Below are 15,495 nucleotides of genomic sequence, written 5' to 3'. Positions count from 1 at the left end.
CAGGATTTTGTCAGGATACAAGAGTAAGTTATAACACACAATTATATTGTTATACAGATGCTTAGAAAAAGCAGAGAGGCATTTTCTAGTGAAAATGAGGGCCCTGGTGACAGGTTCCCTTTAAAGGGATTGTCCACTATCAGCAAATAATTGATATTGTGTAATGAACAGTTACACAATTTTCCAATATACTTTACATATCAGTTCCTCAACTTTTCTACATTGTGCTTGCTGTCCTCCTACAGAAAGATTTTGGGGGAGATTTATCACAAGTTTCTGAGGTAAAACGGTTCTAGCTGCCCATAGAAACCTATATGATCTATATAGACAGGTGTGGGAAAATGAAAGCTGAGCTCTGATTGCAATGGGCAACTAGAACAGTTCTGCTCAAAGACTCTTATGATAAATCTCCCCCTTTTTTATGTTTACTCCAGTGGATAGAAATCTGTCCATGGTCTTGTGATGGACACGCAGGTGCACGAGCCATTAATATCTCACACCTCCGATTACCCTCTGTGACATAACGAGCCGTTCAACTGTGTGACATCACATGACCATGGACAGATTTCTTTCCACTAGAAGTAAAACACAGAAGCTTCCTATAGGACAGCAAGCAGAGATCTAGAAAATGGAGATTTATATGGAAAGTATATAGGAAAGTTGGATAACTTTTCCTTACACAAACCATATTAATTATTTTCTGAAAGTGGACAACCCCTTTAAGTGTACATTTGCATCACTTGGAACGTTTCCAGATTGTACACTCAGTGGAGGCCAGACATGGATGCAATAAAACTGCATCCATTCCACATAGGCCATTATGGCCACCGTTGAGTGTTGCTCCATGCTGCAAGAACTGTAATATGATTATCGTCTTAAACATGTACAGGCGGTCCCCTACTTAAGAACACTCGACTTACATACGACCCATAGTTACAAACGGACCACTGGATATTGGTAATTTATTGTACTTTAGTCCTAGGCTACAATAATCAGCTATAACAGTTATCACAGGTGTCTGTAATGAAGCTTCTAGTGTTAATCCTGATTCTTATGACAACCCAACATTTTTAAAATCCAATTGTCACAGAGACCAAAAAAGTTCTGGCTGGGATTACAATAATAAAATATACAGTTCTGACTTACATACAAACTCAACTTAAGAACAAACCTACAGACCCTATCTTGTATGTAACCCGGGGACTGCCTGGATTTGAATATTTTTTTTAATTTTGCCTCGTTGAATTTATACAAGAATTTTTCAGAAAAATCTTGCGGCTTTCACACTGACCACAAAGCCTAAAAATAGTCTTACACTTCCCATTTTGTACACCGTTCAGTTCATTTGTCATCTTATCATTACAGTAGGAGATAACGCTTCTATTTTAGGAACCGCCAATCACAACAGGTAATAGACGCGACAGATCTCACGGTCTCCATACTATTGCTGCTATAGGCAATGTTGCGGCAGTAAAGCAGGTCTCCAAATGATGTTAAATACAACTCGGCCACGTAGGCCCGAGTAATCACATCCAGAAAACAGAATTACAAAAATCAGCAAAAAACAGTGGGGGAGATTTATCATCAGTGTCTGAGAGCAGAACGGTTCTAGTTGCTCATGGCAACCAATCAGAGCTCAGCTTTCATTTTCCCACAACTGTTTATAACATTTAAGCTGAGTTCTGATTGGTTTCCATGGGCAACTGGAACAGTTTTACCTCAAAAACTTTTGATAAATCTCCCCCCAGTAAGTCAAGGGCAGTCTCTGATACTCACACAGCCTAGCCCGAGCCTCACGGCCTTACATAGTCTACACCTGAACCTGGGCCATGCACTAGCTGAACCTGAATATATAGTTTACTAGCTGTAGCTCCCAATTTTACCTGGGATAGTAAAGAAATGCTCTTCGCTATAACAAAATAGAAATAAAAATATTTTGTCTCTGTCAGTCAGTCAGGCCCTCTCTTGGCCCGCCCGTCCTCGTCGCGGGCCATCCGTCAGTTCCTGTCGCGGACCGTCCTGTCCGTCTGTCAGTCAGTTCCTGTCAGTCATGGCTCAGCTTCCAACTGCCACAGCAGCAGTTACCATAATACCTCATATTACCTCACACATAAGCTGTATTATACTCATTGGGGCTTATTTCCTAAGGGTCCGTGGCCGCACTTCCATTGGATTTTCTGGCGTTTTCGGGGATTGCACGGCTGTGACAGGTATTAAACAGGGGATTGTGTCGCACGCGCTCAGATTTTGGCACAGCTGCGCTGGCTTTCATGCAACAGAAATGGGGGGGGGGGGGGGGGTGCAGTCGGACAATCCGACTGATTCGGATTGAGCGTGGGAATTAACATTCAAATTGTGTCGCAAGATCAAGGGCTTACATGCACCAAGAAGAACTACGTCGGACCTGAGCGGGGAAGCGACACATGCAGGATATCGGGCACACAATCTTAGTTAATCGCGGCAGAGTGCATTATCGTTGGACAGGTAAGTAAATGTGCCCCTTTGTCTATAGTAACCAATAACAACTCAGAGCTCATATCAATGACCTGTGGCAGAATAGAAGTTGAGTTGTGATTGATTGCCACAGCAGACAATGGCTCCTGTATATGGTGGTTATCATATTACTTCGCATCTTCCCTCACAACTAAGCTGTATTATACTCATTGCCTATAGTAACCTGTCAAAGCTCAGAGCTCATATTAATGACCTGTGGCAGAACAGCAACCAATCACGGTTCAGCTTCCAACTGCCGCAGCAGCAGACAATGGCTCCTGTACGCGGTAGCTAATAAGTGGATTTCGGAAAGCGATGGGTGAAAATTTTGTCTCAAAACCCAGGCGATTGTAAACGCGAAGGTACAGATTCCTTTAGCGGACATATATACATACACTCAGCTTTATATATTAGATTGCCTGTACACCACAACAGGACATGCAGCCCCCATAATCAGAGGGTTCAATGAACTGTAGTGAACACAGCTGATTTCTGTATATAAGAGACCATCTGTGATGGGACATGAGCCAACGTAGTGGAGAGCCGGATAACTAGAAGGTAAATGTGAACAGTCCAGGCCCCCAGGAATGTCTCTGGAATGCGAGTAACGGGTGGGCGACGCCGCAGAAATAATCCAGGAACGTTTTATTACACAACAAACATTTTTTTTGCAGCTTTTCACCACCCACATGACACAATCCGGACACTAAAACCTTAAGAAGCATTCTCACCCTCATGCCTAGGACCAGGAAGCCGATCTCTTCCATCAGAGGGTACTTGCTGATCTGCTGCTGGATCTTCTCGGCGGACGCGTGGGGGTCATAACTCTTTTGGCCAATTTTCACATCCATGATACACGGCTTGTTGAACTTTCGTGTAACATCTTCCAGTTTTAAATAGAGATCTAAAAGCAGAAGTGTTACTTATTAATATGTTTCATTTGTGTTACCGTATTTTTCGGACTATAAGGCACAACGGATTATAAGGCGCACCATCAATAAATGCCTGCTAAAACGTCTGGGTTCATATATAAGGCGCACCGGATTATAAGGCGCACATGATTATGAGGATGAAGGACCAGCAGGTGGCAGACCTGTGCACAGTACAAGGCAGCTGTTGTCTGTAAGTACAGTTCATATATAAGGCGCACTGGACCATAAGGCGCACTGTTGATTTCTGAGAAAAATCTACAGATTTTTTGTTCGCCTTATAGTCAGAAAAATACGGTAAATTAAGCAATTTCCTAAAGTGGTTTTGTTAAATAAAAAAAAAAAAATCCTGTTCAACCGCTTTATATAGTTGGTTGTGTGGCTGCGTACAGTGACGTACAATGGATCTTGTGGGTTCTTACAATACCACATTGTCAGGCCGCGCTTACATCTGCCCATTGTTCGGATCAGTTATAAAATAATGGAACAATACAACTGATGGCAGTGCCCGATCCTTCATGTGACAGGCACAGACATAGAATGAGGCATCACACGGCCTATAATGCAGGTATTGTGGATTTTTCCATATTACTGGACACAACAGTGCAGCATACTGCACCATTCTTAATTTTAAAGGAGGGAACCCGTCAGCAGAATTGCACAGATCAGGTGAATGGCAGCTGCTGCAGGTTCCACTATACAGATCACAAACATCTATTTGCTGGTTTTTATAGAAATCACATTTAGAACATCCATCTTTATGCAACATCTGAAGGCCGAGTCATGTGGGTGTCTTACAGCAGCTCGAGTCATGGAGTGACCACTGAAAACAAACCCACATGACTCGGGGTCTAGAAATTGAATTGAGATTTGCAATTTTTCTAGATGTGATGTGAATCGAACCAGCAGAAATCTTTGTCATATACTGGTATGTAACGCAATGTGAAATCCTTCTGACAGGTTCCCTTTAAAGCAAAACTGCAATGGAGACTCCTAATGAAGCCTCCAAACACAAACATGGCATTCAGCAGGTCATAGAGGATATGCAGAGGAGAGATCACATTGGCTGTATATGGGCCAAAGAATGGCTCAGTGTGCAAAACAGCCATTGCCTCTTAGCCGGAGACCCTGCACTCCCTCCAACTTCAAACATTTTTTGGAAATATTCAATACAATATCTTTATCTATACAATAAAGAAGCTTCTTTCAAGTGCTTCTCTATTTCTTTTCCTCCTTCTTTTTTTGGATAAAATAAATAAAGATTGCACCCTGAAACTTAAGAGACCCTTTTGGGAGACCAATAGCTTGAACACTTTCCTTACTGAAGGAAATCTATAATCAACATCAAGTATGATAAACCTGGCACACATCCTCATAGATTCAGGCACCGTGACTGCAATAATCTTCTTATATGTGTTATCCACGGCCTCCTTCCTTCTAAAATCAACTTTTTTAATGATGTAAGTGACCAAAAAGGGCTCCGGTAAATGTTACCAGAGACTGCACCCTCAGAGGCTGTTACACTGTGTAAGGAACACGAGATTACAAACACGCAGACGGAGGAGAAAGGAGCATTGAGAAATCAGGAGACAGTTTAACAGCCTTTGAAGCTGCACAACGAAGGAGCTCAGACAACGCCCCCAAGAGCCGCTTGGTCTCATTTGCATAATTGTAAAAGTTGATTTTAGAAGGAAGGAGTCCATGGATAACAAATATATGTGTACCATTGTCACAGCGCCTGGATACATGAGCAAGTGTCCCTGGTTTGTCATGCTTAATGTTAACTGATTCCCTTTAACCTTTAGGTCTACTCATCATAAATAACATAATTCCTATTCTATGGGTCCCTGCAATAACAAATATTCTGCTCCTTACTCCAGCATCTAAGGCGCTTAACACCAGCAGCGAGAGACCTCAAAAATAGCAGGTGCCCCAGCCTGGTGTAAGCTGTGGTTTTTGTTTGATACCCCCTGTCCCAGGGTGCCAACTCAACTCCCAAGGCCATGCAGCCACCCTCTAAATCGCACATGTAAAATGCAGAGGCTGAAAGGGTTAATACAATAAAATATACGTAGCTCACACAGTACTCATCATTCAAGGTCCCATCCACCCACTAGACTCCAAAGCCTAGAGCGAGCCAAGCTTAAAATAAATGTGTGACAAATCATACCAAATCTTTTCCAGAAAACATTTCATATTTCCCAGCTCCTCCTGCTCTATAACATGCTTCCTGCAGATAAAACACTATACTATCTGCTTAGCTTCTTGTTCTAACATGCTGTCAGTGGTTATGGCATAATGTACAACCTGCTCAGCTCCTCCTGCTCTATAACATGCTGCCTGCAGTTAGGTCACTATATACAACCTGCTCAGCTCCTCCTGCTCTATAACATGCTGCCTGCAGTTAGGTCACTATATACAACCTGCTCAGCTCCTCCTGCTCTATAACATGCTGCCTGCAGTTAGGTCACTATATACAAGCTGCTGAGCTCATCCTGCTCTATAACATACTGCCTGTAGTTAGGTCACTATATACAAGCTGCTGAGCTCATCCTGCTCTATAACATACTGCCTGTAGTTAGGTCACTATATACAAGCTGCTGAGCTCCTCCTGCTCTATAACATGCTGCCTGCAGATAGCTCACTGTATACAAACTGCTCAGCTCCTCCTGCTCTATAACATGCTGCCTGCAGATAGCTCACTGTATACAAACTGCTCAGCTCCTCCTGCTCTATAACATGCTGCCTGCAGATAGCTCACTGTATACAAACTGCTCAGCTCCTCCTGCTCTATAACATGCTGCCTGCAGATAGCTCACTGTATACAAACTGCTCAGCTCCTCCTGCTCTATAACATGCTGCCTGCAGATAGCTCACTGTATACAAACTGCTCAGCTCCTCCTGCTCTATAACATGCTGCCTGCAGATAGCTCACTGTATACAAGCTGCTCAGCTCCTCCTGCTCTATAACATGCTGCCTCCAGATAGGTCACTGTACACAATCTGCTGAGCTTCTCCTGCTCTGCAAGTAAAAAATGCCATCCTCTGTATAAAGAATACTTGACATTTATATACCATTTGTAGATCCAGGGGGTGACCATGTGCCAAAATATTTCGGCAAATATATCTGTAATTCCTGCAGTTTCGGATCCGTGCAGTCACTTGAGAAAACCTGCAAAATAATAAGAAATTTAGAAACATTGTTTGGCGGTTTTGCAATAACTTCTGGCAGTGATCCCCATAAAAGGATCATCTGTGAAACGCTAAAGTGACAGATCTTCAACTTTCTCCCCCAGGGAATAGAAAACATCAAACATACAGAAGCCGCAAAGTCAACATTCGGCCTAATGACTCTGTAATTGAGCGAACGTGATGTTCACTGGTTCAAATATCAAGACTACGCTGCCAATAGTCCGCTCCTGGACAAAATGAAATATCGCAGCAAGAGAACGAAGCTTAGGAGAGTTCCTCAAATCAAAAGAAACATCCTCATCCTAAATCTGCCTAAAAAATATAACAAAAACAAAACTAGGAAGAAAAGTACAGGCAGTCCCCGGGTTACATACAAGATAGGGTCTGTAGGTTTGTTCTTAAGTTGAATTTGTATGTAAGTCGGAACAGTATATTTTATCATTGTAATCCCAGCCAGAACTTTTTTGGTCTCTGTGACAATTGGATTTTAAAAATGTTGGGTTGTCATAAGAATCAATATTAACACTAAAGCTTCATTACAGACACCTTTGATAACTGTTATAGCTGATTATTGTAGCCTAGGACTAAAGTACAATAAATTACCAACATTCAGAGGTCCGTTTGTAACTATGGGTTGTATGTAAGTCGAGTGTTCTTAAGTAGGGGACCGCCTGTAGATGCTTCCGGTTATGTCACTACAAGAGTGCAATCATATCACATACGTCGGGGCTTATTTAGTAAATATGAGTCTACAATGAAGAAAAAAAAAAATGAAACATTTTTATAAGAAAAATAGCTTGGAGTCAATGAAGTCCTATGCGTCTCTATGGCAACAGACTACAAACAAACCTTATGTAGTCAGATCTTAGAATCAAATTCCCATCCTTCAGAAACAAATCAGCAAGAATAAGGTGACAAATCTTTTCATCACTAATATAGGGAGCGAAATAACTCACACGTATAATTCCAACGTACCGTGTTATAAAAGTCCAGTTCTCTTGGTCCACGTGGTGGTGGCTGTAATTGCTTTAAGACAGACCCATCAGGGTGTTGTAGTATGCCTATAAAGAACACAACGTTTTAAGTGTTTCACTTTTCTCATCAATGTAGATGTATTACGCCCCCCCCCCCCCCCCCCCCCGGCCTAGTGGCCAGTCCAGGTTACTGCAGATCAGACCCCATACATTTGAATGGAAGTGGGAGATGCAATTACCCAGTTGTTTCTCTACAGATTGTTGGTGGTGCTAAGTATTCGTACCCCACCAATCTGATACTCAAAAGCAATGCTAAAGATAGGTTATTGGATGAAGGAGTTGTTGTTGAAGTGGCGCACGCAGGAAGAGAACGGAAGCGGTTGGAATCTTCATGCGAAACTATTTTTATTTTTGGAATCTCAATAATACACAACGCGTTTCGGAATCGCAAAGGATTCCTTTTTCAAGTGGAATGAGACTGTGAGCTCAGGTCTTTCAGGAAGCTTAGCTCCGGTAAGTCTGAAAGACCCGAGCTCACAGTCTCATTCCACTTGAAAAAGGAATCCTTTGCGATTCCGAAACGCGTTGTGTATTATTGAGATTCCAAAAATAAAAATTGTTTTGCATGAAGATTCCAACCGCTTCCGTTCTCTTCCTGAGTGCGCCACTTCGACAACAACTCCTTCATCGACTTTAGTTGATCCAGACCGGTGTGGCTTCTGAGTTCTGAAGATCCAGTAAACTGGCAGCACCTTATGGTACCTCCCTACGCTTTCCACTAGTGTTGTGCCTGGTACGTGCACAACTACATCTGGTGAGCCTTAGGCTACATTCACACTGCCGTTGCCCGCCGTACCGTAGCATGGCGGGCAACGGCAGCGCCGCTCACCCCCACCCCTCTCCATAGGGATGTATGGCGCACGGCACCGTAACACGGCACCGTAATGCGGTGCTGCTCCCGTGGGGCGCCGTGTGCCCATTGCCGTCTATGGGGGAGGTATATCGGCCGTATATAAGCCCCCCTTGCGGCAGTGTGAATGCAGCCTTACTCTTATCATTCCACCACTTCTCACCATTATTACAATCTACTTCTCTATGAGCGCTTTTGGTCACTCCCTCTTCGCCTTTTCTAAGGATAGGTTATTAAAATATGCATCCTGAAAACCCCCTCTAAGAAACAGCACATTCACATAAGCTTATTTGTTTGAGGAACCTTCTTATACATCCAGAGAATCCCATGGGCATCCCCACTATGCCTTTTTATGTATGGAACATAAGGTTACAGAGAGTTCTGCAATTAATCTACAGATTAATACTAACAGGTAATGCTTTCAGGTTTTGTTGATGTAATTTCTTAAGAAAGGATGTAGTAAAATAGAAGACATATCAGGGGTGCAGAACCCACGGTCTGCACTTGGCTGGACATAGAAGTGCTTCCATCACTTATGGGTGGGCTGGGTAGCAGTGAGTACAGGTCCATCCCTGCTGCTCCGGCTCCTGGTGCAGGTTGTATAAACCAAAGTCAGGACCCGGAGCAAAATGTCTTTCAGAGGTTAAGTGGACTAGGGAGCAGTGACTAGCCGCCTGCTAGGGTGGCATTTGTGCTGTACTGAGACTGTGGCTGCATCTAGGGTGCTGGGTGCTAGTGCGGCCCCTTCAAGTTAAGCAGAATGACAATGCAGCCCTCTGACCAATAGAAGTGGTGCAAACCTGGCCTATATGACCCACACCGAATTTTGGATTCAAACTTACAAACCAAGACCACCAAAGTGAAGGCTATGTTGCAGGAGATCCCATAATGCATTGGAAAACAACTGTAACTATCATTCAATGTTAACACTTTTCATCTTTTCATGTGAGCGCGGCCATGTGTTTTTTGCCCAATACAAAAAAGTAGTGATTTTGGTTAGTGCCTCCACCTTGCTGCATAATTACCTCTGTCCCGATCACACGATGTCCTTAGAATGTTATGATGTTACGCAATGTTTTGGTTTAGAAGTTTTTTTTTTTACCTTTAAAGGGCAGCTACCACCAGGATGAAAGACTGTATGCAAATGAGCCTGGAGCCCCTCAGGCTTATTTGCATATAGTCCTTCATCCTGGTGGTAGATGCCCTTTAAAGTGTCTTTTAGGGCCCTTTGTACCAGAAATGTTACGTGATCCCATTTTAAAAATTGCACCCATCAATGGAGAACTTGTGTCAGGTCTGGCATATAAGCAGTGGAGCTAGGGTGTATTACTATGGCTTCACTGGACCATCTAGCGCAGTGATGGCGAACCTTTTAGCGATTGAGTGCCCAAACTGTGACTCAAACCCCCCTTATTTATTGCGAGGCGCCAACCAAAAATTAAAGCAGTAAGTTATTGCTCCCTATTCTTCAACAACTTTCAATCAGATTGGCCTCCTGAGGACAGCAGCATAGTAGAAAGATGGAAAATTTGCATCAGTTTAGCTTCTTTTCAGTGTCCCACTGTGCACAGAGAATCATGGGGCCAGCAGGAGGTCCTCCAATGATAATTCAGCCCTGTCTATTCATTCTCCCTCTTAAGGTCCCTAGTAACTAAGTAAGTATCAAAATATGACTGAAAGCAGCATCTTTTAAGTTGCTTGGAACTGCAGAAATATTCTTTGAGTCCTGTTTGATGTGGTGGGATGATGGCCCAAGTGCCAACAGAAAGGGCTCAGAGTGCCGCCTCTGGCACCCGTGCCATAGGTTCGCCACCACTGATCTAGCGGGTGCTGAGAGCAGTGATTATACAAGGTGATTTGGGACACTATACCACCAGTCCATGTGGAAGTCCAGTTTTGGAAAACTGACCGCTTTGACCCATTTCATTAAGATGGATCTGTTGTCCAGCTTTACACTTACTAATGATGGGAAGAGTTGTAACCAGTTATGACCATAGAATCATGTTATAAAGCATGTACAGCTTGTAGATGGGGCTTCTATACCCCGGCCAGTTCAATGGCATCTTTAGTTCCACTCACATGACACACAGGACAGAACAAATCCCCCTCTCAGGTTATTCAGCTTTCCAAACCTTTTCTAAAGAACAATAAATCACTGACAAAGGGTTTGCATTGTTATGGTTTTACCAAACAGCTTACAATAACTCATATCAAAGTGTTACATCCCTTACAATATTTTAGCATATGTTCCTATTTGTAAATATCATTATTTATGGAGTTTCTGTCTAGAAATATAACAATCCCACTTGCACCAGGTGTTCGCTGCAAGCACAAAGCAACAATGCATTGGATGCTACACTTAAAGGACACCTGTCATCAGGTCTGTGTCACTAGTCCTGTCACCTCTACCTGTTGGAGCAGCTCACAAGTATCCCATCCCAGCCTTTATCTAGTTATTTCATACATTATTCATTGTAAAATCATCTTTTCTTTATTATGTAAATGAGGCTGGTCACATGGTCAGAGGCAGTGATGTCACCCCTGTTACCCCTCCCCTCTCCTCTCCTCCCCCTGCTCATGTCTGTGTGTAATGTATAGTAAAGCATTGCTAGTGTGTGTGCTTTACCTGCTGACATGCTGCATCCTCCTAATACACATGTGTGAGACACAGACATCAGCTACACAAGTACCTGACATGTTCTGCTATAACATGGCTGCCTGACGCTGTTGTATCTCTCCTATACACACACAGGCTGCAGGGGGCGCCAGCACCAGGAAGCACATCATTATACAGCCTCACATCATTATACAGGCTGTCAGTCAAGCACTGGGGGTGTGGCTGTGCCTCCCACTCATGAATAAGCTTGACAGCTTGAATATGCTAATGCTTCATTGGACATTTCACAGGTCATTTGCATACAGCTTTAGGACCTCATTGCTTAGGTTTACAGGCATGTAGAGGGACACTGAAGGGATAGAGGCAATGCTCTCTAATGGCAGAATATGACAATATATTTAGATTAGGGGGTTATTTTGCATGACGGGTTCTCTTTAAAGGGAATTACAAAGTTTACATCAAGTAATCTGAAGCAGAAGTTAAAGGTTGTGGCAGGTTCGACTAACTGACAAACATTTTTAGCTAAAAGAAGGGCACCTCAAAACCCATAAATCCTCTTTATAACCTTGCCTGGCATACAGCCAAATCTAAAGGGTGTTTAAGGGGCGTGGCCTCCTCGGGCTGAATCCAGCAGATTCTTCTCAGCATTCTGAAAAAATGTCCTGTGACTAGGGTGACATCATCTCAGGTCCTTTAGCCCCCTAACATTAGCAAACTATACCCCATTTATGTATCTGATCACATGAAGTCACAGCAGCCTGCATGAACTTCTACTCCTCTCCATCCAGGCTGCTGTGACTTCATGAGATCAGATATATAGATGGGGTAGGCTAGCGTTAGGAGGCTAAAGGACCTGAGTCGACGTCAGCCCGAGGAGGCCACACCCTCATGACACCCTCTAAATTTGGCTGTATGCAAAGCAAGGTTAAAAAGATGATTTATGGGGATCCAGGAACTGTTTTGTCTCTGATAACCTTCTTTTAGCTAAAAATGATTGTATCTACTAGCTGTATTTTTAGATTCCTGTTGTACAAAGTATTGCACTTATCCCTAAATGGTTCCTTTCTCTGGCTGCAATGTAAAAAAATAAAATAAAACAAATTAGTTTGTAGACTTATATGCGACTCACCTGATGAGAGCCCAATGAGGCCCTGCATATTCAATGCGTTACTGCACTGCCCTGCCTCCTTGTTTCTGATTGACAAGTCTCACTGCTACAGAAAATGCTGCTGTATGGAACATAGTGAGAAAACCCAGTTATAGCATTGGGCACTAAAAGTCACGTGGTCAGGGTGATGTCATCTATGCCCTGAGGTCAGGAGACCCCCTATTTTTTTAGTAGCCTTCTAGATAAGATGGAAAGCCAAACGTTAACCCTTATGTATGCTAGAACAGTAGCCACTCATGTGAAATGAATGAGGTCCCAAACTGTTGCCATTGTTTTAAGAATTATACATGAGACAATCCCTTTAAGGAAAGGAATGCCCAATCATTAAGTTATTATATATGTAAAAAAAATTATATATTAACTCGATGTCCTTAAACATAAAGCATACAGTAACGTGAAGCAGAAGTAAACGTGTACCGAGTACTTGAAAGGAAGTTAATGTAACGTTAGTGCGTCAGCACTTTCTCTACTAGTAAGAGGAGCCTCGGTGAGGTGGAAGGAGCTCTACTACCACCAGCCTATAGCAGGATTCACAGGCAGAGCTCAACCCACCAAATAAAGTGTCACAAAGAAGGTGCGGTAGCAAATGACCCCCCTCCGGCTGACGGACATCCTACAGTCTGTAATGCAAACATTATAGCAACTGCAGATAAACTCATGGCTGAAAGCACAACACAGCGGTCATCATGTATCAACACACGATACAATGTAGCACTACCTGCTGTTAGGAAATTGCATGGATAACAATGCCCTGCTCCCTTATCCGGTGATAGAGCAGGGTCAGTGGGGTAACCTGCCGCTTCTGGGCCCCAATGCAAGGTACAATGTAGAATTCATAATAGAGTAGGCACCCAATTAAAGGAACTCTACCACCAGGATGACGGATTGTAAACCAGTGCTCCAAAGACACCAGCGAGCCGGATGCAGCTTGGGCGCATGTGAGAGCTGGATCAGCAAGTACAAGCAAGGAGGCGCCACTGCCAAGGTATCTGCAGGTATTTTACCTATCACTTTTTAAGCCCTTAGATTAGATGCCAGGATTAATACATTAAATATTAGGGTGAAGTCTGGAAGGAAGAATCTTCATCAGATCTACTGCTGATGATAGGTTTCCAACTTGCCCCCTCACGTAAGGTATGAATTATCCTTTTCTAGAATTCCCACCAAAGTCATATGAAAATGAGCTGAGACGAGTCAAGTTCAGAGGCTACAGGGCAAGCACCTCTGTCTTGTGTATCTAGAAACATGCTGCTGGGGTTAAGAATATTATCTTTCCGAACACTTAAGGTTCTGTGAGCTACAGAACGGCATGACCACCAAATAGTCTCAGCGAGTAGTAGGGAGTACACCAGTAACCGTATAGTGCAGGGTGCCTCCTTTTGAGAAAGCCGTTACTGAACTAAGAACTAAAAAGTTTTGGAATGAGTTGAACTTCTTTTTGCCAAATATGCTCAAACCGATGAGGACTCCAACACCATGGACAGCGGCGCACCAGTATGGAGTCCGATAATCCAGCGCACTCATCCCAGGATTATCTATCACTGATGAGGATTACCAGCCCCAATCATCCCTATCCCGAAATGTAGTCTGGCTCATATGTACAGTCAGTATTTGTAACCCCCAGGTCCTGATTTATCAGCACAAACAAAGCACAGAAATTTCACAAGAAAATGCGCTACGGATGCAACTTTTCCCAGATTATAATCTGTGCGATGTAGCAGTTCTTTCCATCAGCTAAATGTGATCATGTTGTCACAACACACGGGGCTGAGCCCTGGCGGTGATTACACAATCCCCCGACTCCAGCTAGTGGAGGTGCCAACTGCAGGCTTAAAGGGGTGGTGGCATGTCACAGGTTACCTATAGAAAGGATAGGGGGATAAGTATCTAATCCTTGGGGGCCGATAAAACTGAGGGGCTCCTATAGCCTTGGGTGTACACTACCAGCATTCAGATCAGTGAGACCCTGACTAATATCACATGTACTGGAATAGCCCTTTAAAAACACCCAAGAATCCGAACATTCCACAAAATGAGGGGGTTTTCTGCTGCAACACAAAATTATTTAGGACAATTTACATAGTAGCAGCAAGAACAACATGACCACTACCGCCCCCTGCTGTCATTTCACTGTGAAAAACCGCAACATGACAACTTAACCCCATGATACACCCACAGCATGAAAGTACAGAGGTATAGACACCTAAATCTGGTCCCAAAAACTGCATCGGAAAAACGTGCAGGTGTGAACACAGCCGCAGAGTATGAATGGACAGAGGACAGCGATACGCACCAACTTTATATTTGCCATACGTGTGTCCAGCCACCTGATGCGAGAGCGGGACGCAGCCATTGAGTAACTTGTGCTCTTTCCGCAGCAGCTCGGTCTCCCCGGGGGAATGGTCATGGTTGGCCATCATGGGGTAGAGATGAGGTGGCAGCTCACCGGCCGCTCTGCATGTCCCTTAGCTCCAGCATGCCGAGGTACACACGCTGCGGCTTCTCCGTGCGACAACCGCCGCGGCAGGGCTCTGTGCCTCCTGCGTCACCGCGTTACTTTTCTGGCAGCTTCGGACCCGCCCACTTCTCCTCTGCTGACGTCACGGACGCTCACACGTCGCGTTTTGCCTGTACACGGCCGGGGGGTTGGAAGGGGGCGTGGTTGCTTCTAAACGTCACCGTGGGGTGTGACTCATGCAAATCACGGCTGTGGGTTTGGCGCTGTTAACCCCTCCGTTTCCTGATTCCATAGGTCAATCAGGGCAGTGCTGCGCCTTATCAGCGGATTATTAATATACAACCACAGTGCAAAGGTCATGGCGAGGAGCAGCAGGAGTGTCACAAATAGCAACCTCCAATTATTCACTGAAGCTTCAACACGTTTGTCGTCAGATTCTAGTCCAAATCTATTGGGTCTGAACCAATGTTGCTTTAATTATCCTGGAAATTACTAGATAACCCCCTCTAGTCCTATAAAACGCAGATTATTTTCAAATAAAAATGTTTAATTTTTACATGTTTTTTTTTAATTTCGGGTTTTCACTAAAATAACAAAAAATGTGGTGCAAACAGACAATAACCAAAACCATCAAAAATCCTTTGAAGTCCAATTATTGGCTCATTTAGACTTCCATTCTTATCATATATAGAAAGTCAGAATCCAAATATCCAAATTAGAACCGAATCCATGAAAGGTTTCCCTTATCTCTAGT

The 15,495-nt window shown here is 43.6% G+C and overlaps 1 protein-coding gene across 1 annotated transcript in view; it reads right to left on the bottom strand.

Annotated features, from left to right (window-relative positions):
• The window catches only part of IPMK (inositol polyphosphate multikinase), a 29,115-nt gene extending 14,188 nt beyond the window's left edge, over positions 1 to 14,927 (bottom strand). The window contains exons 1-4 of the mRNA XM_072131428.1: positions 14,577 to 14,927; positions 7,590 to 7,675; positions 6,498 to 6,594; positions 3,225 to 3,397 (exon numbers count right to left, since the gene is read on the bottom strand). Coding sequence (XP_071987529.1) covers positions 3,225 to 3,397; positions 6,498 to 6,594; positions 7,590 to 7,675; positions 14,577 to 14,703 — 483 coding nt within the window. The 5' untranslated portion in view covers positions 14,704 to 14,927. The remainder of the gene's footprint in view (positions 1 to 3,224; positions 3,398 to 6,497; positions 6,595 to 7,589; positions 7,676 to 14,576) is intronic.
• Positions 14,928 to 15,495: the final 568 nt, after the last annotated feature.

This window comes from Engystomops pustulosus, chromosome 11, assembly GCF_040894005.1.
Source record: "Engystomops pustulosus chromosome 11, aEngPut4.maternal, whole genome shotgun sequence".
Classification (NCBI taxonomy): domain Eukaryota; kingdom Metazoa; phylum Chordata; class Amphibia; order Anura; family Leptodactylidae; genus Engystomops; species Engystomops pustulosus.
Note: the sequence above shows the minus strand (reverse complement) of the source record. Positions and strands in the feature narration are given on the sequence as shown.